A 24,582-nucleotide genomic window follows, 5' to 3' on the forward strand; every position below is an offset into this window, starting at 1 on the left:
AGTAATTGCCTCTCATTAAATTTGAGTAAAAAAAAAAATTGGACAGCTTCTGTTTTTTTCCTCACATACTGTGTGCATTTACAATTCCATTCTATTTTAGCGCAGACCAAGTAAAAAATTGCAAATGAAAAACCATGCGTGGAAAATGCGAACAAAAACGCAATCAGAAAAACAAAAAAAATGGCCGCGATATCACACTGAAAAAATGTGCGCCCTGCCTTAAAGAGAACCCGAGGTGGGTTTGAAGAATATTATCTGCATACAGAGGCTAGATCTGCCTATACAGCCCAGCCTCTGTTGCTATCCCAAACCCCTCTAAGGTCCCCCTGCACTTTGCAATCCCTCATAAATCACAGCCACGCTGCTGACAAACAGCTTGTCAGAGCTGGCTGTGTTTATCTCTATAGTGTCAGTCTGCTGCTCTCCCCGCCTCCTGCAGAACTCCAGTCCCCGCCTGCATCCCTTCCCTCCCTGCTGATTGGAGGGAAGGGACGGGGGCAGGTACCGGAGCTATGCAGGAGGCGGGGGAGCAGCTGAGACTGACACTACAGATGTAAACACAGCCTCACAGCACGGCTGTGATTTATGAGGGATTGCAGAGTGCAGGGGGACCTTAGTGGGGTTTGGGATAGCAACAGAGGCTGGGCTGTATAGGCAGATCCAGCCTCTGTATGCAGATAACATTCTTTAAACACACCTCGGGTTCTCTTTAAAGTGTAACTGTTGGGCATAAATTCAAAAATCAATTCTTTATTTTTATCTGGTAAGTAATAAGGATGCTAACCAGGCAATCCTAAAGTTCAAATCCCTATTACTTTTCTTGCTGATAAATGATCATTCCCCAGTTTACCTGACTCTTATTTGGTACACACAAAATTTGGCACACAAAAAGGAAGTTGCAGGGCAAGCTGGGTTGTCCTTTTTTGCCTATCTACTTCCCCTCAGACTTAATTAATGCAGTCTGATTGGCTGAAGCCACTTTCCCTCCTGTTTTCCCCTCCCACAACTCTGTTCCTCTCTGATTGGCCAATATTTCTCATGCTGAGAGAATGCACTTTGTATAGTGGAGGGCGGGCAATGCATACACAATTAGGCAGAAGAGAGTAAGGGAGGAAATTACATCAGGATTGGCTTCAAAATAGCCACAAAATGGGAAATTCTAAGAAGGATTTTCTCTTTTTTTTTACTGTAGAAAAATCACTAAAATCAAAACGTGGACAGTGCAATACATATGTTATATAAGTAGAGCAAGTATTTATCTACTTATATATGTGTTTTTTTTCTGAGATAGTATGGCTGACAGCTTCTCTTTAGTACACGATCAGGACTATGACCCAGGTAGAAAGATAATGATATTTTGTGAAGCTAGTAATTTTAGGACCAAAATTTACAAAATGCATGAATTATTGTTTTGAACGCCCAAATGTGAACAGATAATTTCTTTGGTTTTGATCAGATCTGCATTATGATTGGAGCTGCTGAAGCTCTGTCCAGTTAGCTGAGTGTTTGGTGCATGAAAAACCGCCTCTCCACATTGAAGGATATTCACTGCTGCTGATAAGAACTAATTAAACACTTTCATATGGCTAAACAAACAGCAACTATATGTGGAATAAAAACTTTTCATTATGTGCTGTGACAGAGTTTGGGTCCACTTAAGGCTTCTTGCAACACTACATCCGATTCCGATTTTTTATATGAACCGATTTTTGATTCCGATTAAAAAAAAGTACTGCATGCTGCTACATTTTTTAATCGGAATCAAAAATTGGTACATATAAAAAAATTGGAATCGCATGTAGCGTGCAAGAGGCTTTAAGCAGACCTGGAAAATCTCTGTATACTGAGCTTACTGGGACTGTCCAATTCTGGTCATTTCAAGAGTCCATGCAATGCAATGCAGACTGCTTCTCTGTGCCTAGTAAAAGAAGATAAAATGTCATGTAAAAGGCTCACCTTTCAGAATCCTTTCTGCTGTCGATACTGTCTCCTCGTCTCTTCATGCCATCTCTGCTATACTCGGATTCTTGGAGCATGAGGACCTCGAAGGGAAGGTTGGCTCCATCACTGCTGGTGCTGCCCCTGTGAGAGATCCGCTCTTGGCTGGATCGTGAGACAAGGCTGGGCTGGGAGGCACGTTTCATGGCTTGCAACTTAGCCAAAGGCACAATATCACACTGCGGCGGGCGATGCCATACCGTCTGATTGCTCAGAGCATTGTAGTAGTAAAATCGTCCACTCTGCTGGTCAAAGAGCTCCCACCACTGGTTTTCATTACATTGGCGCACAGTAACCTCTGGAGGGGCCTCCCAACCGCATTCTCCAGTGGTCAGGTTCACGTACATACGCTCGCGGGAGCGTGGCTCAATGATCTCCACCCAGTCCGAGCTGCAAAGACAATAAGAACAGTCAGCAGGTGACCATAAGTTTTTTTACTGCAAATAATATTGGCATCATGCATGCAAAGTGTCCTAAAGGAAAACGTTTCTATTGCCCATAGTGGCCGTAACCCAATTCACTTTCAAACCTTGAGCTGAATGAGGAACTTTATCAAATCATAGTACTAATCGGAAAATTCATATATTGCTAAGTGAGAAGCAAAAACATAGAAGAAAGATCAAGAAATGATTGAATCTTGCTGTGTAATCCGTTCATGTTGTTGAATCCACCCTGACTCTTTTTTTCATGAAAAGAAACAGACAGCACAAACTGCTATCATCTATAAACATACCCACCAACAATGTGATAATATGCACCGAGGGAGATACTTCATGTTTGGCAGTTGGAAGCAGCTGTATTTAATTTCCCACAATGCAACAAGGTTCACGGACACACAATGTGTCAGGGCCATGGCCCTAACATCACATAACATGGGAGGGGTTTCACAACAATATCAGCCACAAAGACCCCCTCCCCTTCCAGATGATCTATTTGAGAAAAACATCATCAGAGTGGTCAAGGGGAATCCTGGGTTCAAGTTCTTCTTGAAAAAATAGTTGAAAGATGACCACTTGCTTTCAGTAACAAGCACACATTCCTCTAGTATCGCTTTATATCATTAAACTGCCCATTATGCTGTTCAACTTTAAGTTCCAAGATATCCATGATCTTCAGAATGTTTGATTTAGGGATGCATATATCAGCAATGTTGAGGATTTTGACTCAAAAAAGCAAAAATAAATGGTTATCGGATACAAATTTGCATATTTTTGTTAGTATTGAGAGAGAAAAAAATACTATACATTAGGTTTATAGCCAACTCCAAGTTTTAGAGCCTGTTTTAAAATGTTTACAAACGTCCCCTCTATTCGGTAAAGAAACATTACAAGTAAAGATAGTGACAACCCTGGACCAGGCTAACCTGTTATGTTGCACATCAACTCTGTACATTGGACTGCTAAACAAGATAGTGATCAGTGAGGTTCTGTAAGCACTACCTTCTCATCTGTTGACACAAGCTGCCCAAAAGTACACCACAGTCCAAACTTGCTATTTTAAAATGAGACTTCCAACTGCATCCATTAACTAACTAAACTAATTAGCACATACCAAACAGCTGATATTTGATTCCATGAAAGTCAAAGTATGTTATTTTTTTCAGTGAGTGGTTGTAAACAACAATACAGATAGGTGTTTGTGTGAGCAGGTCTACATTTCCCACTACTCCTTTCCAGGCACAAATGTTTCCCGGGCATGTGTAGGCCTCCAGTTGTAGGGTTTATCTCTATCAAAAGTCAGGTACACCGCTCAATACCTTGAAAACTCCAAAGGTGCTGGACTCACCGGCTAAAGTAAGTCCATAGACTTTGTACAGTGTTGCAATTCACAAAGGAGGATGCATATAAAATTTAAACTTTCTTGGTGTCCCTGGCTATGATTAAGGCCCGGTTCCCACTTTAGTGCAAAACATTTTGCTGCTTCAAAAAACTGACAGTTGAATGGATCCTATTTATTGATAGGATCCGTTTACACTTGTCATTCCATTGCGGTAAGCCATACATGTCATACTATGGCCCGCAGAGGCATCAAATTTGGCCCTCAAGTGGTTTCCCCACTTTGCATTATGTTTGGCCCACTCTACACCACCAGGGAAGCTATATTGGAATTGAAGCCCTAGATCGCCAGGAAAGCCATATGGGGGGGAGAGGAGGAAAGCACTAGACACCAAAGAACTGTTTAGGGGTGTGAGGGGGGACCACTAGACACTAGGGACCTGAGTAGAGGAGGAGGGGGACCACTAGACACCACGGAGCTGAGCTACATGTAGTTAAGCAGAAGCAGGTGTTTGTCGTCAGAGGTTGCTGGGCAGACTGTCACGTCAAACAAACATGATCAAACTTTTTGAAGTGTCTGTATGGCACATTATGGTTCACTTGGCAATAGACAGGTAGATTAAAGATCAATAAACCAAGTTGTCCAATGAGTGGTTAGAGTTTGTAGACTAGCCTACAAATGTTGAAGATTATCAGAAGAATGTGTGTAAGGCTAAGCAATGGATTTCTGATGCACATGTGCTCGTAACCTGCTGGCCAAGTCAGCCAAGTGCTTTCACGCTTCAAAGTTGGTGGTATGAAGCATCTCAAAGGATTAACCATAAATCTAAGCTTTGCAGCCAAGTCAAAACAAGGACTTAACGCACAAAAGGACTATGGTCACATCTGAGCTTCAAACCTACAGCAGAAAGTGACCTCTTGTATCCTTCAAGCCATATGCGGCAATCCTGCACCTTGTTAAATTATCCCCAGATTATAGTCAAAGGAAAGTCTGCCATTAATGTGTACAATTCTAACTGTTCAGGCATCAGCAAAGTGCTTACTATTCAGGCCTTTGGGCTATTTAACATATTTATGTGAAATGTTTTTAGTTATGCAGGAAAGAACTTAAAACAGACATTGGAAAGACAGTGAAACCTCTAGGGAAGGGACTTTCTCCTGATTGTAATGGTGCCCATTCATATCAATGTAGTGTGTTGTAGGATACCAAAAGGCTAGCTGACTACATTTATAAAGCCAAGTGCACACACTAGATGGTTTTTGGCCAAGACTGATGGTCAGATTTGCCTCTACTGAGAATCTAGCATGTGTGCAGCGGTCCTTGATCCCCCTTTGTGCCTCGGCAAGTGATCTGACTGGTGGATCGATACGACCAAGGGCATTGTTCTCCTACGGACCCCACCCACTCTGTGGCACTCTGTTGTGCGCCACCCATCCCACATAGACTCCTCCCCATGTCTGTATAGACTCAGCCCCTAACTGTTACATCCAAAATTCCTGTCTTGCAACACTTCTCATACGTTTGAGCACGTGGCACCATTTAATTGCATTGAATTGTTGGAAAAGTGTACCAGAGATCTAAAAATAGACCCAAATTTGTTGACCCTCATGCAACATGGAGGTGGTACAATTGGTCAGTGACTGGCCAATCAAAATCGGCCAATATTATAACATCACTGTCACCGGTGGCCACACTGAGAAGGTGTTCCAGTTTTCGGGAATTTCAGGGCACAAAAAGTGCAGCTTGTTTACATACCTATAACTTAAAGGGAACCCAAGGTGAAAATAAACTGATGAGATAAACTATTGGATCTGTCCTCCTACTCCTAAAAATGACTTTTTAGATATCCTATGGATTTATTTTAGATAAAAAAAATTACAAAGTAGATTGAATGTTTTGTCGTCTCTGCTCAATGGCAGTCTATTGAACTATTGAACTTTTTCTATCTCTCCCCTGTATCTCCTCCCTCCCCACTAGTATTCCATCTCTACCTACCGCCCCCCACCCCCCTACCCCCTTCCCCAGTGTCTCCTCTCTGTCAGCTACCCAGGGCCGGCTTTGTTTTCTCTACCGCCCAAGGCCACTGTCAGTTGTATTCTGCCAGGAAACCTTTTATGGCTGTACTTTGCTTATCAGTGATGTATACTATATTCCCGACAAGGTACCGTCAAGACGGAAGCTGTCACCTCGGGAACACTTTCAAGCCTGGTACACACATTCAATATTGATTGGCCAACCACTGACCAATTTTACCACCTCCATGTAGTATGAGAGTTTACCTGCACAATCTGCTCATAGTATTCAATATCTGTTGGCCCTCATACTACATGGAGGTGGTAAAATTGGCAAATCATCTGCCAATAAAAATGTATGGTGTGTACCAGGCTTTATTCCGGCCTAGTCTATAGCCACAACAACAGTGTGAATTGTGGCAAGAGGCCACAGGCCCATTTGAACAATTTAAAGCATAACGTTTTCCATTTGTTGGTTACAGCCCTGTGACACAGTTTGTTTTAAAACCCAAATTGTTGTAGCAGCCAAATGCGATGAAGGCAGCAAGTTGTTAAAATAATTTTCCTACACGGACTTGTAAAACTGAACAGGTGGCGTTGTAAAACGTTGTCTTCTGCACCCTGAACTCCCAGAATGCTTTGTCCCACCTGGCAGTGACTGAGACCTGGTTTGTGTGAGCTTATTCCACCGACAAAGAGCCGTGTTTACTCTTAAGTTAACGATTAGCTAAGATTACAATCAGGGTCTGCAGAACAAACAATGTCGGAGCCCAACGCCTGCACGTCCAAAATAAAAGCATACGGCACAAAAAGCACAGCACAGATCTGATGTTTTCAGAGTAGCCATGTGTATAACAATCAGAAAGTTTAATTGCTGCACCAAAGACAGGTGGCTAGAAGCAAATATATTTTGATGAAGCCAGGCAACGCAGCATGTACGAGATTTGGTGGAATTGGTCCTATAACTGACCACACTAAAAGCAGTGGTGGTCAAAGAGTCTGAATTACATGCTAATTACAGCCACTTTGGAGGAGGGGACTGGGATTAGCCTCACAAAACTCATTTAATAAGGCCTCGTTCCCATTGCGTTCCGATAACATGTCTTTTAGCGTTGTCAGTTTTTTGAGGCATTTTTTTTCTTTCCTGGTGCTTGGGTGGGTGATGCGTTTTTGTTTCTAAGCGCTTTTCCAGAGCGATTTTTTTAATTCTCTCCCTGACGCAAGTCAGGGAGTGAACTCTGATCTGGAAAATAATAAATACAATGTATTTATTCTTAAAAATGCAAAGGCAATCGATGCACAAAGCAATTTTGTGAGCGTTTTGGTTTTTCCTATATCTTCCATTCAGGACAAATCGCCCTAAAAATGGTCCATGCAGCGCTTATGTCAACTGACAGCACACGGAACGCCCCAATCTGAACTACACCATAGGAAAGCATGGTGTAGCCGCTTTTAGGGCGCTTTTGAAAAATCGTCAGCGCTTAAAAAAGTCCAAAATCGCCTCTAGTGTGAATGAGCTCTCAAAGAGTTTATTTATCCTTTTACGTTTTTACCTCATTTATGTGAGCTCCTACTTCCAGACAATGTTTAAATAAATATAATTTATCTTGGGGCGCCTCCTCCATCCCTATATGCACTTTCTCAAACCCCCATTTTTTATTTTTTGAGACGGGGATAATGCTTTGAGTCCTTATGGTGCCCATACATGGTACATTTTTTTTTTTTTCGATTAGATCATTTAGTTTGATTATTCCGTTAGATTGAGTTTTTTTTATAAAGATTTAATATTTTAATATTTAAAGATTTTTCCAACATGCCCGATCAGATTTTTATTGAAAAAAAAACAGGATAATCGTTCATTTTTGTTGATCGAAAAAAAAAAGATTCTTTTTGACTTTCATTCGATTCGATCGTTTTGGGAAAATTAACAGGCAAATCGAACGTTTTTATTGTACCGTGTATGGGCACCATTAGGGCTAATTCACAGAGGTCAGTTGGGTTGCAGCATAATTCTGCATGTCATCTCACTGCCCATATACTTCTATGGGCCTGTTCACAGTACTGCGCCGTTACTGATTGCGTTATTCTATTCGCTGCATGAAGGGTTTGTATTACAGTCCATGTCCAGTCTCCATTCCCACCCATTACAAGGCATGTGTAATGCAACTGACCACTGTAAAGCTAACCTTAATCCTTTTTTCTTAGAGTGTGACCCACCCACAGAAGACCAAAGGACCCGAGTGAGGAGGGGTATTACCTCACTTGCTTAAAGAGGAACTGTAGTGAAATCACATATGAATAACATTGCTTATTTTATACAATATTAATTTACACATTATTTAGCCAGTGTTTGCCCCTTGTAAAATCTTTCCTCTCCCTGATTTACATTCTGAATTGTATCACTGGTAATGACATCTTTAGTCCAGGTAGGTGATCTGTATGGAATGTTCGTTACTGAGAGTTCTATGAACACAGGGAGGTATTGCTTGCTTGGCAGCTGGCAACAGCCGATATCTCCTACAATGCAACAAGGTTCACAGACAGCAAACTGTCAGGACCGGGGTCATGACATAACACCATAAGAGGGGTTTCACTACAATATCAGCCATACAGGCCCCCCTGGTGATCTGATTGAGAAAAGGTAAAGATTTCTCATGGGAAAGGGAAGTATCAGCTACTGACTGGGATGAAGTTTGATCCTTGGTTAAGGTTCCTCTTTAACACTGTGGTAGCTGGTCTTGCAACCAACACTTATGAGTACCTCTTCATTGTACCTACCGTTATTACTACACTATATGAGGCTTAGTTTGTAACTCATCTTTCACAACTCAGCGAATGAGCTTCACCACTTACAGGCAGATGTTGGCACTGGTGCTTTCTCCCACAGTCCAAAATAAAGTTAGGTTAAAATGCCTCTGGTGCGTGAATACAGGAGTACAACTGTGGCTTAAACAGTAGAGTGAATAATCCTTTAGAGATGGATGGGGTTGAAGAAAATGGCTGATATACTGTGGTGTATAAATGAGAAATACATTCATGTCTGTAGGCCTGCAGCAGTACTTCACAGGGATAGTGTGGATCATGTGACCTGACACATCCACACAAGAGGGCTGCTATGACCGGGACCTCCTGTTTTATGTGGTCACGGAACATTGGGGCCTCTAGTGCGTATGTACTTTGCTATAATTCAATAGTACTCACTAGATCATTCAGCTTTCTGTGTTCTGAAACGACATGTGGCCACCAGAGTTCTGATCTTTCTTATGTTGCCACACTATGAACACAATTCTCAGCTTCACAAGATAGCGGGAGTTTCACAAAGCGTGCACACAGAGCAATTTCCCAATTAGGGGCTTGCTGGGAACAGTTTACAAAAGCTTAAAGCAGATCCGTGATGAAAAACTAACTATAACAAGTAACTTGTCTATGTATCTTATCTAAAGTTTACATAGTTTACACAGCAAATATAGCTGCAAACAGCTTTAACCCTCCCTAGCGGTATGGACAGATATATCCGTCCATAAAAACATGCTGTGAACAGTATAAACGTGCATACACATCAATACTCTCCTGCACTGTATACTAGACCCTTGCTTGACACATTTTGGCAAGTTACAGAAAAAAAAAAAGTTTTAAAAATAAATGTTATCACTTTTTGCACAGAAATCCTGGGAAAATTGAACGCCAGGGAGGTTAATAGAATATGATTGATTATTCCTGTGATACAATGACAGCAGCCATGTTGTTTGTAAACATTACACAGAAGCAGGCTTATCTGCATCTTGAGCAAAAAAAACGTAATCCCCCCTCCTCCTCTCTCCTCCCCTCTGCCTCTGAAATCTCTGGCTAGTAATACCTCCCCATCCTCCTGCCCATACGGAGCTCCCATGAGCCCTTGCTACTGTCTGAAAGTGCCTTGGCTCTCTGAAAACCTGTGGGCGTGGCTTCTTTAGTTTATAGGGAATTAGAGTATTAAAACAAAAACAAAAAAGTATTTGGCTTGAGGAATGCCCTATAAACAATAGGAAAGGAACCCAATTATGCAATAAGTAAAAGTTCATCTCGGATCCACTTTAAGTACGGCCTGCAACTCCGTCCCAACAAACCTGCAATCACGGCGAAGAGAGCTGATGCTGTAAAGAAGCGGGAAATCACACTCTGACACAGCTACGTATACACATGAAAAGGATTGCATGCCTTTTTTAAATACAGCCATTGCGAATACACAGGCCTTTATATCAGCTTAATGCACTGCTCTACACAGGCATACATGCAAAAAGGGCGCCAGGAAATTTGGGCCCAGGGTAAAGCTAAAAAAAAGTCTCACCCTGCTATTGCAAAGTTCCCGGCAGCGTCAATTACTATTCCCACTCCAGGCCGCCATGGACTCGGGGCTAAGAAGCAATTCAGTTGCCAGCTATTGCTGACGGCTGAATTACACTGTTTTATTGTAATTTATGCTCCGACTTTTGCCGATGCCCAAATTACCCTCTGAGCACCACTGTAGCCATAATTCCCATTACGGCCTATGGGGGTGCCAAATGTGCGGCGCCCTTTTTTCCTGTCTCGTCTACACAGACGTTTTCAGATAGGGAATACTGAGTGAATACTGGGTGAGTAAAAGCCCGTACACATGCTCAACAAAACACCCGATTGTCATCGGTGTACAAATTGTAGCCAAATAACAAGACGAGCGACTGATATCCGACACTCTGCACAACCGATCTGGAGGATCACCTCACACCACTGTTGGGCTGATATCGTGCAGTTGGCCACGTGAGTACAATGTTCTTTGAACCTGTTATGCCCGCAGTCATGCTGTGCACTTTGTTTGGGGTGTGCACGAGCCTTAAGTCAGGAAGTTTGGAATCAGAATGATACCATTTATTGCCTTACTTAAAGGATATCCAAGGCAAGAAATTAAATGTATTTACTTTCCTGGTGCTTCTTCCAGCCTCTATAGTCATTTGCGTCCTTCACCGAAGCTCCGCTCTACTCCGTGGTCCCGCTGGTAGCCTCTAAGGATCACCGACCCCGGATGGGTCCACTGCACATGCATTTAATTTCTTCCCTTGGATATCCTTTAAGTTAGCCAATAAATGGTATCATCCTGATTCCAAACTTCCCGACTTAAGGCTTGTAGATCCCTCAGGCGACCGTATGGGGCCAAGCGCCGTACAGACGCATTGCTAACCATTTCGCTGTTATGGATGAGGACAGGGAGGACAATGAATGGTGGAGTGGCTGCGAGTGGAAGAGGCAAGATCAAGAACTATGCGTTCTGCCAAGATGATCCAGCTCTCTGGATCTCTCACCGACACATCAGGGCCACCGTAAATTCTCCACAGAGGTAGCCGCAACCAACTACATCATCTAAGAACCATCTAGGGACCTTGATTGAAACCACTGGTGTATAAAACTGCCCAGAATTCTCATCTCCATGTGTGTCATTTGTTCAGAAAAGTCTATGGCGCAAGAAGTAAAACCTTTGAAATGAAAACTGACCGATCACTGTTAAGCGGTGGCAGTATTTTCTATAGCTCTGAACTGGAGAGGAGCGTTGCTTCCAAGTAAGGCTTCGTACACATGTTAGATGACCCTCAGCCAAGGCGGCCTGTAAAGGAAGCCTATGCCCAGAATCTAGTGTGTGTACTGCAGCCCACCTTACCCCTCCTACTCCATTGTGTCATCGCGCCTCCGCAGACACGTAAAGCTTTAAATATGGCCTATGTAACATATCTACAGTGAAATAATAGACTGCTGCATCACAAAATATAAAGGCCCATACACACATTAGATGGACATTGCCCAACGGAGATCAGAAGCTAATCCCTCGTGCGACATCAATGGGCTGAGGCAGTACAGATGCGTGGTTAGTCAGCAGGCTAATAACGCGTTCCACTGCAATACGGGCCAGGCGATGGACCAATGGAGCAGCGCCGATGTGACATAACGTGGGAGCGGGGCAAGCGTGAATAACAAAGCTATTATTTATAGGCATTGTTCTTTGTTTGTATATTTCTTTTATACATGAAAACTAATAAGACGTTAAGAACACAAAAAAACCCTTACAACCCAATGGTTACTCTATTGCCTTTTAAAGTCATTCTAAGCAGGATTCTGAGAAACTGACATATCCACACACATCATTTTGCAATTAAATGTGTAAGTTATTGCTAACTTAACACCGATGTCAAATCAGACAACTCTGCGGTCTGTTATTTTAAGAAAAATTCATGTGGTTAGTTTCTGGTCGAGCCTCATAAAGTACGCCAAGGAAAACGTAGAAATTAGGCAGCGCTATATAACGCATCATCTGGCTCTCGCCTCACTGGGTGAATAATACAAAAAAAAATACCAAATTGTAGAATTCTGGCTTTATTAAAAATCTTTGGGAGAGCTGCACTATGTAAAAATATTATGATACACTGGTTTTAGATGTGGGATTAGATGCTCATTTAGCATTGCAAAGTATTTCATGTTTAAGCCATCTGGCAGAGTTGTTCAAAGATTTATTGCTTTCAGTATGTTCAAGCCTTACTTATGTCAACTGGCTCAAGGTATGCATTTTAGTATTGCTAACTCAAAAGCAGACTTTAAAGGGTAAATTATTATTATTTATATGGCGCTTAAATATTCTGCAGCGCTGTACAGAGTATATTGTCTTGTCATTAACTGTCTCAGAGGGGCTCACAATCTATGGTAATCCCTATCATGTCCTTCATAGTTTAGGGACAATTTTAGTGGAAAGTTAATCAACTTATCTGTTTGTCATTGGGATGTGGAAGGAAACTGGAGTGCCTGGAGGAATCCCACACAGACACGGGGAGATCATACAAACTCTGTGCAGATAATGCCCTGGCTGGGTTTGGAAGCGGGGACCCAGCGTGCAGTGTTCTCCCCAGACTCTTTTAGCCGGGTGCTCCACCTGGCTAGTTTTGGTGAGCACCCGGCTGTCATCGGCTCACCCCCTCTATGCTGTAAGCAGAGTTGTGCACAGAAACGGCAGCCCTGCATTCTCTCATATTGCCCCACCCGGCTAGTTTTTCATGCCACCCAGCTGGAAAAAAATTCTGGGGAGAACACTGAGCGCTACAAAGTGAAAGTGCTGTCAGCCCCTAATAGTATCCTAATAAATCATGCAATTTTAACTTTACACACTCTGAAGAGATCGGAGAAGCCTCTGCACAACTGTTGGTACCCGTTTACCTGCAGTCTGTAACCAAAGGGGTCAGGGTCGCTGTAATCATAGGTCAGGGTCGCTGTAATCATAGGTCAGGATCTCTGTAACCATAGGTCAGGATCTCTGTAACCAAATTCTACATTTCCTGTACCTCCCCATGCAAATCCCCTAATGTTGTGTGTGATGAAACAAGTACATAAGATAATACTCTTACATACATTCTTGAGCAGCAGTGGAGGTTTGCACAAGATGCATTACCCCATGTGGGATTGCAGTTGTTCCTTGCAATAATTAGTTTATTCTATTGTTTTTTGCAATACAATGTCAAAGTAAGGGGATTTTAAGCTCAACATGTACAGTTCCATCCCTGATACTGCATTTTTAGAGTGTGAGGTTGCAATAAATATGGATGATGCTATCAGGGCTGTGATGTTGGTACAAAAATCATCTGACTCCAAATCAGACTTCTCACCGACTCCGAGAACCCAAAAATTGCTCCGACTATGACTCCATAGTCCTGGATGCTATACTGTTATTAAAGAACTTAGCCACTGAATATTGGTGCATGGCAACGACAGTATATGAATGTATATGGGGAGCATAGTCATGTGGCTAATACTGTGCTGTGCTTAATAAATCAACATTTAAAACAGTGTTTCAAAACATATTTATAGTATGAAACACAGAAGACACAGACCGGCACTGTCCCATCACTGGTATGTGGCAACGTTTGGACAAGGAAGTAACCAAGCGTTGCATGATACAGAACCTCACTCCATGACTAATACCGCACCGCGTACAACTTCTTTCAGTGGATGATGCAGGTACAATGTGGGGACCGTTGTCAGATTCCCAATACAAAGCTGCGTCAAAAATAAAAATACTTTAGCTATCACAGCCACAGACTAATCATTGGCCCAATCAATGCCATTAGAATCCCCTCGAAGCACAAAAGAGTCAGAATCTGTCAGCTGATTATTGTTTTCTGTGTCTCCCCTGGAGACGCTCCTCCCCTTTCTGTTTCATTACCTTGGTATTAGTCATTTAAGTAAAACTGTAATACTGAGGATTCATGTAAAAAGGAGATTACTGCAGCATGATTCAATACATGGGTTTTCCATGCTTTAGAGAAAGCAGAAGCTTCCCTCACTTTATCGCTGTGTCACCTTGTAAGAATCCTAAGCAAATGGTGAGCCACATTTGTAAAACAAATGAAGGGAATCAAGTTGCACAAGTCGTCTAGCAGTCTATGCGCAGCATTATGCCATCTGGGGTTCCTTAAAGTAAAGATCAGAGCTGGCCACAGATAATTTGACATCGCGGGTATCCGAAACATTTCTCTGACTAATGGACAGATTCCAGGGGCACGGTATGCATGCCTGCTGCTTACAATGAGGCAGGTTGGAACTCTTCCAACATTTCTGCCTGGATCAGAATACAGACCCATGAAAGAAACATCTCACAATACGGGAAATACAGTTTCGCCTTCCTAAAACAGAAGGCATTTGCATGTGTTCAGTTTCACTGAAGTAAGAAAAGTTGAACTTCAGGGCAGGGAGTGAATATTCAAATCATTCCTTTATGTCCACAAAAAGCCTGGCAATCCGTCCCAAACAGCTGGTTCAATGAATACCTATAGCTGCTATGGTGCAGAACCTTATAATCCAGCTTGTAGACAGGTGTGTCAGGCCTTTATTACTGCATAGCAAGAAGTTACCTCCACAATGCATCACTTCAAGGGTGAACATACAAATGACTCCTCTATGTATTCCTGAAAGCCTTGCACTGGTAAAAGTCAGAACTGCCTGAAACAGCTGTCTTGCAATTGGATTATTTGGTTATGTAAAATTAAGGTGGCCACTAACGATCCAATCTCTAGCGAAAAATTGTTTGAGCAATCACATAATTTAGATCAGAAGGGAAATATAATACTTTGTTCACTACACCATCAACTAACCAGTCTTTGCTTCCTATCTATCCCCATCCAATCACCATCACTATCACCACCAATAAAAAAATTCAAATTTTGATTCGACAAAAGTCCAATTGGACAACTGTTTTTATAATCGTTCATAATTGATTGTGCCCATCAACAGAGATAATTTACAACCAATCTGATTACATCCAATCAGAATCATCTGATCGCTTAAACAATTATTCGCTAGAAATTGGACCGTTGGTGGCCAACTTTAGGAAAATACAGGTATGCTAGAAGTTAGCAGTTATGGATGTACCCTAGGCCTTTTGGAAACATAAAGAAATCAATTCTAGCGCTTTGTTTGAATACTTGCAAATGCGCCTTCAGTTGTACAAAGGAAAAGCTGGGCCGGCCAACTTCCCGACTATCCATATCTCAAGCCCTACAGTGGCATTCTGCCCAAGCCCTCCCCACGTCCTGATTGGGAGGTGTGAGCGACAGCTAGACAGCATGGTTTGGCCATGTTCGGACATGTTTCTTCCACAGAGCAGCATCAGTTCCTTGGTCACCACCTTATATTTTAACATGATTTCTAAACTTAACTTGTGTGGTGGGGGTGTAGCTGCAAGCCATTATGCTGGAAAAGGGCAGTGAGTGCAGTGTTATTATTATCATTTATATGGCGCCAACATCTTCCACAGTGCTTACTAAGTATACATAGTCTTGTTACTAACTGTCCATCAGAAGAGCTCACAATCTCATCCCTACCGCAGTCAAATATCCATCGTAGTCTAGGAGCATTTTTTTTTTTTTTTGAAGAACACAATTAACTTATTTGTATGTTTTTGGGATGTGGGAGGAAATCGGAGTGCCCAAAGGAAACCCAAACAGACACGGGGAGAACATACAATCTCCATGCAGATAGGTAACCCATTGCTGGCTCATAAGGATAGAAGCGCCTATATGTAAAAATATATATAAACTTTTAATCGTTAAAATAAGAATGGGAGGTAATCTCTTACCTCTCCTGATGACAAAAACACTTGAAGTACTGGAAAAATATTTGTTCAAAACACAAACTAGACAACGCGTTTCATGGGTACTAGCCCGCTTCCTCAGGTTAATACACAGTGCCTTGCAGCAAGGTGAATAGGATATGGGCGCCACTGCTGAAAGGCAAGAGTGCTATCCAGTAACCCACCGTACTGGTTGTTGGACCAGCATGAAGGTTGCTGGATGCAGGGATGGTGGTTGTGGAAGGGGATCAGATAATCAGTCAGGAGGTTCTACTGGCAATCCCTGTGAATGTAAAGGGATAGGGTAAAAGGTGGGTGGGAGGGGAGTTATAAAAAATAAATCGCAAAATACAGCTTCTATGTCTTTTAAAAGGTTTACAGGATGCCAGCCATCATTGTACTCCAACAACATCTGCATTTCCGCAGTATTCAGCTATCACTATCTGTGGCAGACAGAGCTGGGGACCTCTGCGCTCCAGATCAACTGTACTGTATTCCTATTCTGGCACCATGGTCAGTCTGCAATTAACTAATCCAAGACTTGGGACAACTTAGCCAAACAAAGATCTATCTCCAGAAGCAAGAACTCGGCTGGGATCCGAGCTTTAAGCCGGCGGCGACAGACAGGCCAGATGTCAAAGAAACAAACTTTTCCATCCTAAATCCAACAAAAACCAGATCTACTGGCAGCAAGCAAGTCCTCAATAGAATGGGATGTCTCTAATAGGTTAAAGGTTCATCCCCGTGCGGCGGGACGGAAAACTACCGCTTCCAAGGGATTGGCCATCAGCACTGCTTGCAGAAATTCCCCAGATCCATCTGCACATTGTGAGGATTTTCCTGTTTTTATTCCCTTTAACCACTTCCTGGCCACCAGCACATTAATCCAGGGCCTCGCTCATCAGCCATACAGGAAACATATGACCTACGCAGTGCAAACTGCTATTCATTAGCCGCTGGAGAGAGCAGGAAGATGTCAAAGCCTGTAACAGAATTACGAGCCATCCTGACCTTGTATGTCAAGGGCATAATGGTTGTTCTGTAAAAGAACGTGGTACGTGTACACCTTTGCCCCGGCAAAACAAGTCTGGCCATGTCGATTTTCATGTTTTCCCAACTCCTGTTGTCCCTGTTCTGAGATAATCATCAGAACTCAGTTCCTTCTGTTTATTGAAAGAGCAGCTTAGTAGGGAGGGGGAACACAGTTTAGTGCCCATATCCAAAGTGCATTGGCACTGAAATTACAGTAATGTGAGTATTACATGTTTACTACGACCCCTTGCTGCAGAACAGAACAGGGAACACACAATGGGCCCCATCCAATTCTTTTTTACTCCAAGTTTTCTCCTTGATATTTTCACATCCTATTAAAGGACTACTATGGTGAAAAATTTGAAATGCATGCAAACACATACAAATAATAAATAATTCTTCCAGAGCCATAAATGTTTTTTTTCCTATGCTGCTGTCACTTACAGCAGGTAAAAGAAATCTGACAGAACCGACAGGTTTTGGACTAGCTCATCTCCTCATGGCGGATTGTCAGGGTTTATTTTATTTTCAAAAGCACTTAGTAAATGGCAGTTGCTCCGTCCAACTGTCAAAAATAGTGTGCAGTGAGCAGGGAGGCTGGCCAGCATCTTTGTATAAATCCTTTGCAGAGAGTGTCTCTATAAACATTAAAGGCTATGCTGAGAATCCCCCATGAGGAGATGGACTAGTCCAAAACCTGTTGGTTCTGTGAGATTTCTACTACCCACTGTAAGTGACAGCAGCATAGGAAAAAAGTAATGTATGGTTCATTTTACTCTGGAAGAAACATACTTCTCATTTGTATGGGTTTACATGTATTCTAAATGTTAGCATTTTAGCGATAGTGGTCCCTTAATGTAGCCATCAGCAAGAATAAGCAGAATCATTTTGACAGTACTTCTGCACCTACTTTTTGGTAATTTTTCAACTTCAGAGTGCTGAAAAAGAGCTGTTAGAGCTGCATGGGGCCTTTTCAGTGATGAATAAATGGCACAGTGGAGGCATGGGGGGACATCGGAGACACAGGGGGGACAGTGAAGACACAGGGGGGGACAGTGGATCCGCACATAGCATATGGGCGAGTGCATCTGCCCCGGGCTACAGTCGGACCATTGGCTCCTGCTGGTACAGAACAAGAGGGAAAACAGCCTTATAGCAGAGGTGTCCAAAACATTTTAAGGCCAAAGGCCATATCACCATTCTTGAGAGCGCTAGGGGGCTGAAATTTATGCCGACTACCATCAGGTACAGGTCTATGTCATTTTGTCAAATAAAACATTTCCACAGGAAATAACTCATACCATAGTGGCAGCTGCTAATCAGTGGCTGTTATTACTGCTGGCCCCTGCATGTGGCATTTGGCCCATGGTCTGGACTCTGGATATGCTAGCCTTAAAGTGTACCAGAGATCTAAACATAGGCATAATCGATACTTAACCGGGGCTTCCTCCAGCCTCATAAACACGTGTGAGTCCCTCACCATCCTCCCACAGTCTGCCGTTCAGTCGCGATCAGCCCCAGTAACTGGCTCAGTCTTGGTCTACTGCGCATGTGCAGGAGGTCCACGCGTGCACAGAAGACCCAGACTGGACCCGACTAAGCCTGTTACCGTGGCTGAACTAAAGACCGCAGGAGGACGGCGAGGGACTCACACCTGTTTATGAGGCTGGAGGAAGACCCTCTGGTATACTTTAAAGCCTTCCTGTTCCTCTCTGCATCACCTCGTTCCACCGCCAGGGCCCCATTCTAGCCTCCTACTTTAATGTTAAAGAGGCCTTCAGGTCTCCTCAGAAGTCCATAGGAGTACTTGGGTATCTGAGTACTTCTGAAGATGAGCAGCTCTGTACTGCGCATGCGAGAGAGCAATACGGAGCCGCTCACCTCTAGAAAAACTCAGAGTTCCGAATACTCCCAAGGAGGCCCAAACACGCAGCCGGCTGGAGATTTAAACGGGGGCCTGGCCCTGCAAACTAGGGAACGCAGAGAGGAACACAAAGGCTCTAAGGGATTCCGTCGCCTTCCCTCCTCTTAGGTGAGTAGCTAAAGTGTACAGTTGTCTTTGAACTATACTGAACAAGTCCAAAATGTATTTCTTCTGCGCTGTTGTCACCCAGTAGGACCTGCTGAGCTGGGCCGAGGCAGAGGCGAGAGAGGCTCCAGCCTCAGGGCGCAGTGTAGGTGGCGGGGGGGGGGGGTGCACAACTCTCTCAGCTATCATTTCCCTATTGTGTTTGAAGCAGAGAGAAATAAGAAATGTGGATACATGGCAGTGACTGCAAGGCAGATAACTAGAGATTGAGGTATTGGGGGCCCTGGGGAGCCTCTTAGTCTAATAGCAATCAGTGTGTGCCGGCTGGAGTGGGAGGGGTGCACTTTGGTGCTGCAGCATTGGGTGCTGGAGGACCTTGTACCGGCTCTGCTGCTGAGAGCTCACAGTATATCAGTACACTGCCAGTGGCAGCACAGCACTTATCCATCGCTTTAAGGGGAATAAAAGTGGGATCAACTAATACATGAAAATAAATTAGCCAGGACATTTTCCTTCTCCATAAACGCGTTGCGCATCTGCACACGATTGTGCCTAATGCTCCCCATTACAAATGTCAGGCAGGGATTAAAAATAAATAAATTAAAAAGCCACAAATAGCCCAATTTCCTTTCTTTTATTCCAAACTTCAGGCCCCTCTCCAGCCAGAAGACAGATCAGTGAGAGAGAGACCCTGGGAACGGCTCCAGCATATTGGAAGGCTGTATCCTGTGCCAGGAATGTGCATTTTACAAACACTCTCAACGGACACCGTCCCCTCTACCACTTTATGTGTTTACAGAATTATCCAGAAAGTGCAGAGAACAAAGGGAAGCATGTCTAACGGACACAGGGGGAACTATGCTTTTAAAGTGGTACCAAACTATAAGCCCAGTTCCAGGAAAATATGTTATTTTTGTTATGAAGAGCATGAAAAAGTAATCAGCACTATTCCTTCCCCTCACCCCCCGGAGAATAGTCTGACTGGTTAGTCTAATGTTCACATTAGGATGAGAAGCACACCGATAGCATGCAGTAAGCTACTCTATAAAGTGATGATGTTTATTTTTGTTGTGGGTCTGCCTAGGTTACTTTTAAAGAAGCACTCCAACAAAAAAAGTAAGCAGTTAAAATCTAGCAGAACCGACAAGTTTTGGACTAGTTCATCTCCTCATGGGGGATTCTCAGAGTTTTCTTTGTTTAGCTGCCAAAATAGTAAAATACCAGCCATCCAGCCTCCCTACTCACTCGCACACTATTATGTCAGTTAGACTGAGCAACTGCCATTCAGGAAAAGATTATGAAAACAAAGAAATCCCTGAGAATCCCCCATGAGGAGATTAACTAGTCCAAAATCTATTGGTTCTGTCAGATTTTATCTGCTTTCTTTTTTTGGCTGGAGTGGTCCTTTAAAGCGCCACTCCAGTGAAAAAAGTACGGTAGGCAGTTAAAATCTGACAGAACCAACAGGTTTTGGATTAGTCCATCTCTCCTCATGGGGGATTCTCAGGGTTTTCCTTTCTATCAAAAGCATTTCCTGAACAGCAGTTTAACTGCCAAAATAGATATACTGCTTGCTTTTTTGTTGGAGTGGTCCCTTAAATACAATTTCTTGCTGGTTAACTGAAAAGGTTACAATTCCAAGCTTTTGAATCAGTTCAGTTCTATTGGTTGGGCATTCTGCAACCGCCATGACTGATGGGAGAGGCTTTGGCTGTCTTAAGAACTTTCAGTTATAATCTACTAAGGAATCCCCCAAAAATATATACTTTCACAACACACTTGTTTCTGTCAAAGCCTAACAAAGCACAACACTGCAAGTCCGATTTACAAAGTCACCTCCAGAGATTACCAAACATCTCAGTATACCAGTGGAGAGATCAAAGAATATTCAGGGAACAGGGGACTGGATTCCTTAAAGGAATACTTAAGCCAACAAAAAAAAAAAATGATATTTACTCACCCGGGGCATCCCTCAGCCCCCTGAAGCTGGATGGTGCCCTCGCAGCCCCGCTCCGATCGTCCTGTCCCCGCCGGCGGCTACTTCTGGGTTCGGCGACAGCCGCCGACAGGCTGGGAACGCGGCTGATTCTCCGCGTTCCCAGCCGCTATAGCAGCATAGAGGGTGATATAGCGGCTGGGAACGCGGAGAATCAGCCGCGTTCCCAGCCTGTCGGCGGCTGTCGCCGAACCCGGAAGTAGCCGCCGGCGGGGACAGGACGATCGGAGCAGGGCTGCGAGGGCACCATCCAGCTTCAGGGGGCTGAGGGATGCCCCGGGTAAGTAAATATCATTTTTTTTTTAGACTTAAGTATTCCTTTAAAGCGGGATTGTCACCATAAAAATCAAATTTCAACAACAACTGGTCTGAGTGTATTAAGTGATAAAGATGCTAATCTTGCATTCAAAACTTTTTCTGAGGTTACGGTTTGGGGCTATCACATACCTTCGGAGCACTGGCCCTTTAATTGCCATTGCCAAACAGTCCGTTGCTGGGGGTTCTTTTTATCTACAATATATTCCTCTTCTTCCCTTTATTTCCCCGCCTTCTAATGACATAAGACAGTGCACTTCCTAGTATAGACCTCGGTGGGAGTGTCTGAAGACTCTGGGAGGAGGGCGAGTAACGAATACACAATTAGCAAGAGGAGAAAAAAAGAGTGAGGGAGGAAGTGATGTCAGGATTAGCTTCATTCAAAGGTAACAAAGATGGAAACTGTCTAGAATAGGATTCTCTGCTTTTCCTTTATAAAATTCACAGGAATCATAACGCGGACAACGCAATACATCTGTTATGTAAGTAGAAGTAGTATTTATCTACTTATATATGTGTTTTTCATTTCTAGGTCAGCATGGGTGTCACTTGTTCTTTAAAGAGACTCTGGACCCCCCCCCCCCCCTCCCCCAACTCAGGGTTATTTACCACAGGAGGGGGAATCCTCTGGACAATGCAGGCCTGTATTGCTGGTGAGATGCAATTAGATCATCCACCAGGCAACCTAGGCAGGTGCTTGGGGCTTTGTGGGTGTCAAGGGGCCCACCTGTCACCTTCTATGACCTCTCTCCACTTTAGCTTACCAAAAGGACCACAAGGGGGCCCCAAATATACTATCTTGCCTAGAGCTCCATTATATCTTAATCCATCTCTGGCTGTACAGATAAGCCACCAGATTCAGTGATGATCATCTGATATCTCTTTGAAGTTTTAGCTTACATAACTACTCACAGGGCACCACACCTTCAGTAAGCAAAAAAAAAAAAAGAAAAGACTTTTGTACTCCAGTTTTCTCATCCAATTCCAAAGTTTGTTTGTAAGCTCACTGTTTTAAGCACAGCCATCTTTGAACTTGGAACAGACTAGGTGAATAGACACACAGCTGGACGACAAAGACAAAAAGCTCCCAAGTCCCCCGCTGTATGCAGGGATTTACCTATAGATTATCCGCCAGGAGGAAACAATATTGCAGACAAGAGAGCACAGGACAGGGGTGGTGTATCTTACTGACAAGACCCGACATGCCACCGTATGAGCAACACAGCCGCAGGAATTGTACGCGAGACACGCTGCTCCCCTCTCTGATTTACCACTGTGAGCATACATCCTAAAGACTGAGAGAGTTCTGTCTGCACTGATTGTAGCTACCAATGGAATAAATACATTGTATTCATGCAGGTGGAAGAACAGAGGGGAGAAATAAGCGATGCAGCAAACCTGGTATACATATTGTATAATCAGTCTACTATTATCAGCAAGCCTTTCCTGGGCCATGTCAGACATTAGGGAAGAGTGAAATAGCAATTGCTATTGTAGTTGCACCTGCTGCCACTGCCAGAGCATACCTTTAGAGCAAAGTGTTACTTAAAGAGACTCTGTAACAAAAATTGCATCCTGTTTTTTATCATCCTACAAGTTCCAAAAGCTATTCTAATGTGTTCTGGCTTACTGCAGCACGTTCTACTATCACCATCTCTGTAATAAATCAACTTATCTCTCTCTTGTCAGACTTGTCAGCCTGTGTCTGGAAGGCTGCCAAGTTCTTCAGTGTTGTGATTCTGTGATGCATCTCCCCTCTCCAGGCCTCTCTCTGCACCCTGCCTGTGTATTATTTAGATTAGGGCAGCTTCTCTCTTCTCTCTTATCTTTTACAAGCTGGATAAATCCTCCTCTGAGCTGGCTGGGCTTTCACATACTGAGGAATTACATACAGGCAGAGCTGTCTGCACTCTGCAGGAAAAAACAGCCTGACACTTCAGTGGAAGATAGCTGCAGGGGGAAAGAAACACACAAATGATCTCTTGAGATTCAAAAGGAAGGCTGTATACAGCCTGCTTGTGTATGGATGTATTTTCTATGTGTGGACATACTGTACATCAACCTACTTCCTGTTTTGGTGGCCATTTTGTTTGTTTATAAACAAACTTTTTAAAACTGTTTTTAACCACTTTTAATGCGGCGAGGAGCGGCGAAATTCTGACAGAGGGTAATAGGAGATGTCCCCTAACGCACTGGTATGTTTACTTTTGTGCGATTTTAACAATACAGATTCTCTTTAAAGAGACACTGAAGCGGAAAAAAAATGATGATATTATGATTTGTATGTGTAGTACAGCTAAGAAAAAAAACATTAAGATCAGATACATCAGTCTAAAAGCAGCCCATACACTCAGCCGATTTTCTGGCCGACCGATCGATCCCGATCGATCGATCGATCAATCGATTGCAAATCGGTTGGCCAATCGACCGATCGACGGCCGATTTCGATCGATTTCGATGGATTTCCATCGAACTGGCAGGGTGGAAAATTTAGGTCGATCTGATGAGATTGCTTATCAGTTTGCATTGGCCTTAATGGAAATCTGATGGCAAAAAAATGCCATCAGATCGAATTTCAATAGATTTCAAACTGAAATCTATTGGAATTCTATCCTGGTAAAAAATGTTCTAAAAACGCATCAGATAGATCATCAGATGCATTTCTTATCTATCTGCTGCCAATCTGACGAGTGTATAAGCACCTTAATTGTTTCCAGTACAGGAAGAGTTGAGAAACTCCAGTTGTTATCTCTATGCAAAAAAGCTATTAAGCTCTCCGACTAACTTAGTCGTGGAGAGGGCTGTTATCTGACTTTTATTATCTCAACTGTAATTGAACTGTTTACTTTTCCTCTGCTAGAGGAGAGTTCATTACTTCACAGACTGCTCTGAAAGACTCATTTTGAATGCTGAGTGTTGTGTAATCTGCACATATTATAGAGTGATGCAATGTTAGAAAAAACACTATATACCTGAAAATAAAAATATGAGAATATTTTCTTTGCTGCTAATCTTCTAGTAATTATTCATAGTACACAACCAATTCATTATATCATATATTTTTTTTCGCTTCAGTGTCTCTTTAATGTACACAGTACATCACACCAATGGGCAGCACAGTGGAGTAGTGGTGAGCACTCTCGCCTTGCAGAACTGAGTCCCTAGTTTGAATTTCAGCCACGGCACTATCTGCATGGAGTTTGTATGTTCTTCCTGTGTCTGTGTGGTTTTCCTCCAGGCACTCCAGTTTCTGGAGGCGAGGAAGAGGCAGGGGGCGTGGCCAGGGAGAGAGAGAGAGCTGCCCAAT

The 24,582-nt window shown here is 43.1% G+C and overlaps 1 protein-coding gene across 7 annotated transcripts in view; it reads right to left on the reverse strand.

Moving 5' to 3' along the window:
• Positions 1 to 24,582, reverse strand: part of LOC137542203 (rho GTPase-activating protein 39-like) — a 246,130-nt gene that overhangs the window by 94,245 nt on the left and 127,303 nt on the right. For all 7 annotated transcript variants that reach the window (XM_068263943.1, XM_068263946.1, XM_068263940.1 and 4 more), the window contains one exon: positions 1,957 to 2,388. In XM_068263943.1, coding sequence (XP_068120044.1) covers positions 1,957 to 2,388 — 432 coding nt within the window. The remainder of the gene's footprint in view (positions 1 to 1,956; positions 2,389 to 24,582) is intronic.

Source organism: Hyperolius riggenbachi, chromosome 12 (genome assembly GCF_040937935.1).
Source record: "Hyperolius riggenbachi isolate aHypRig1 chromosome 12, aHypRig1.pri, whole genome shotgun sequence".
NCBI lineage: Eukaryota > Metazoa > Chordata > Amphibia > Anura > Hyperoliidae > Hyperolius > Hyperolius riggenbachi.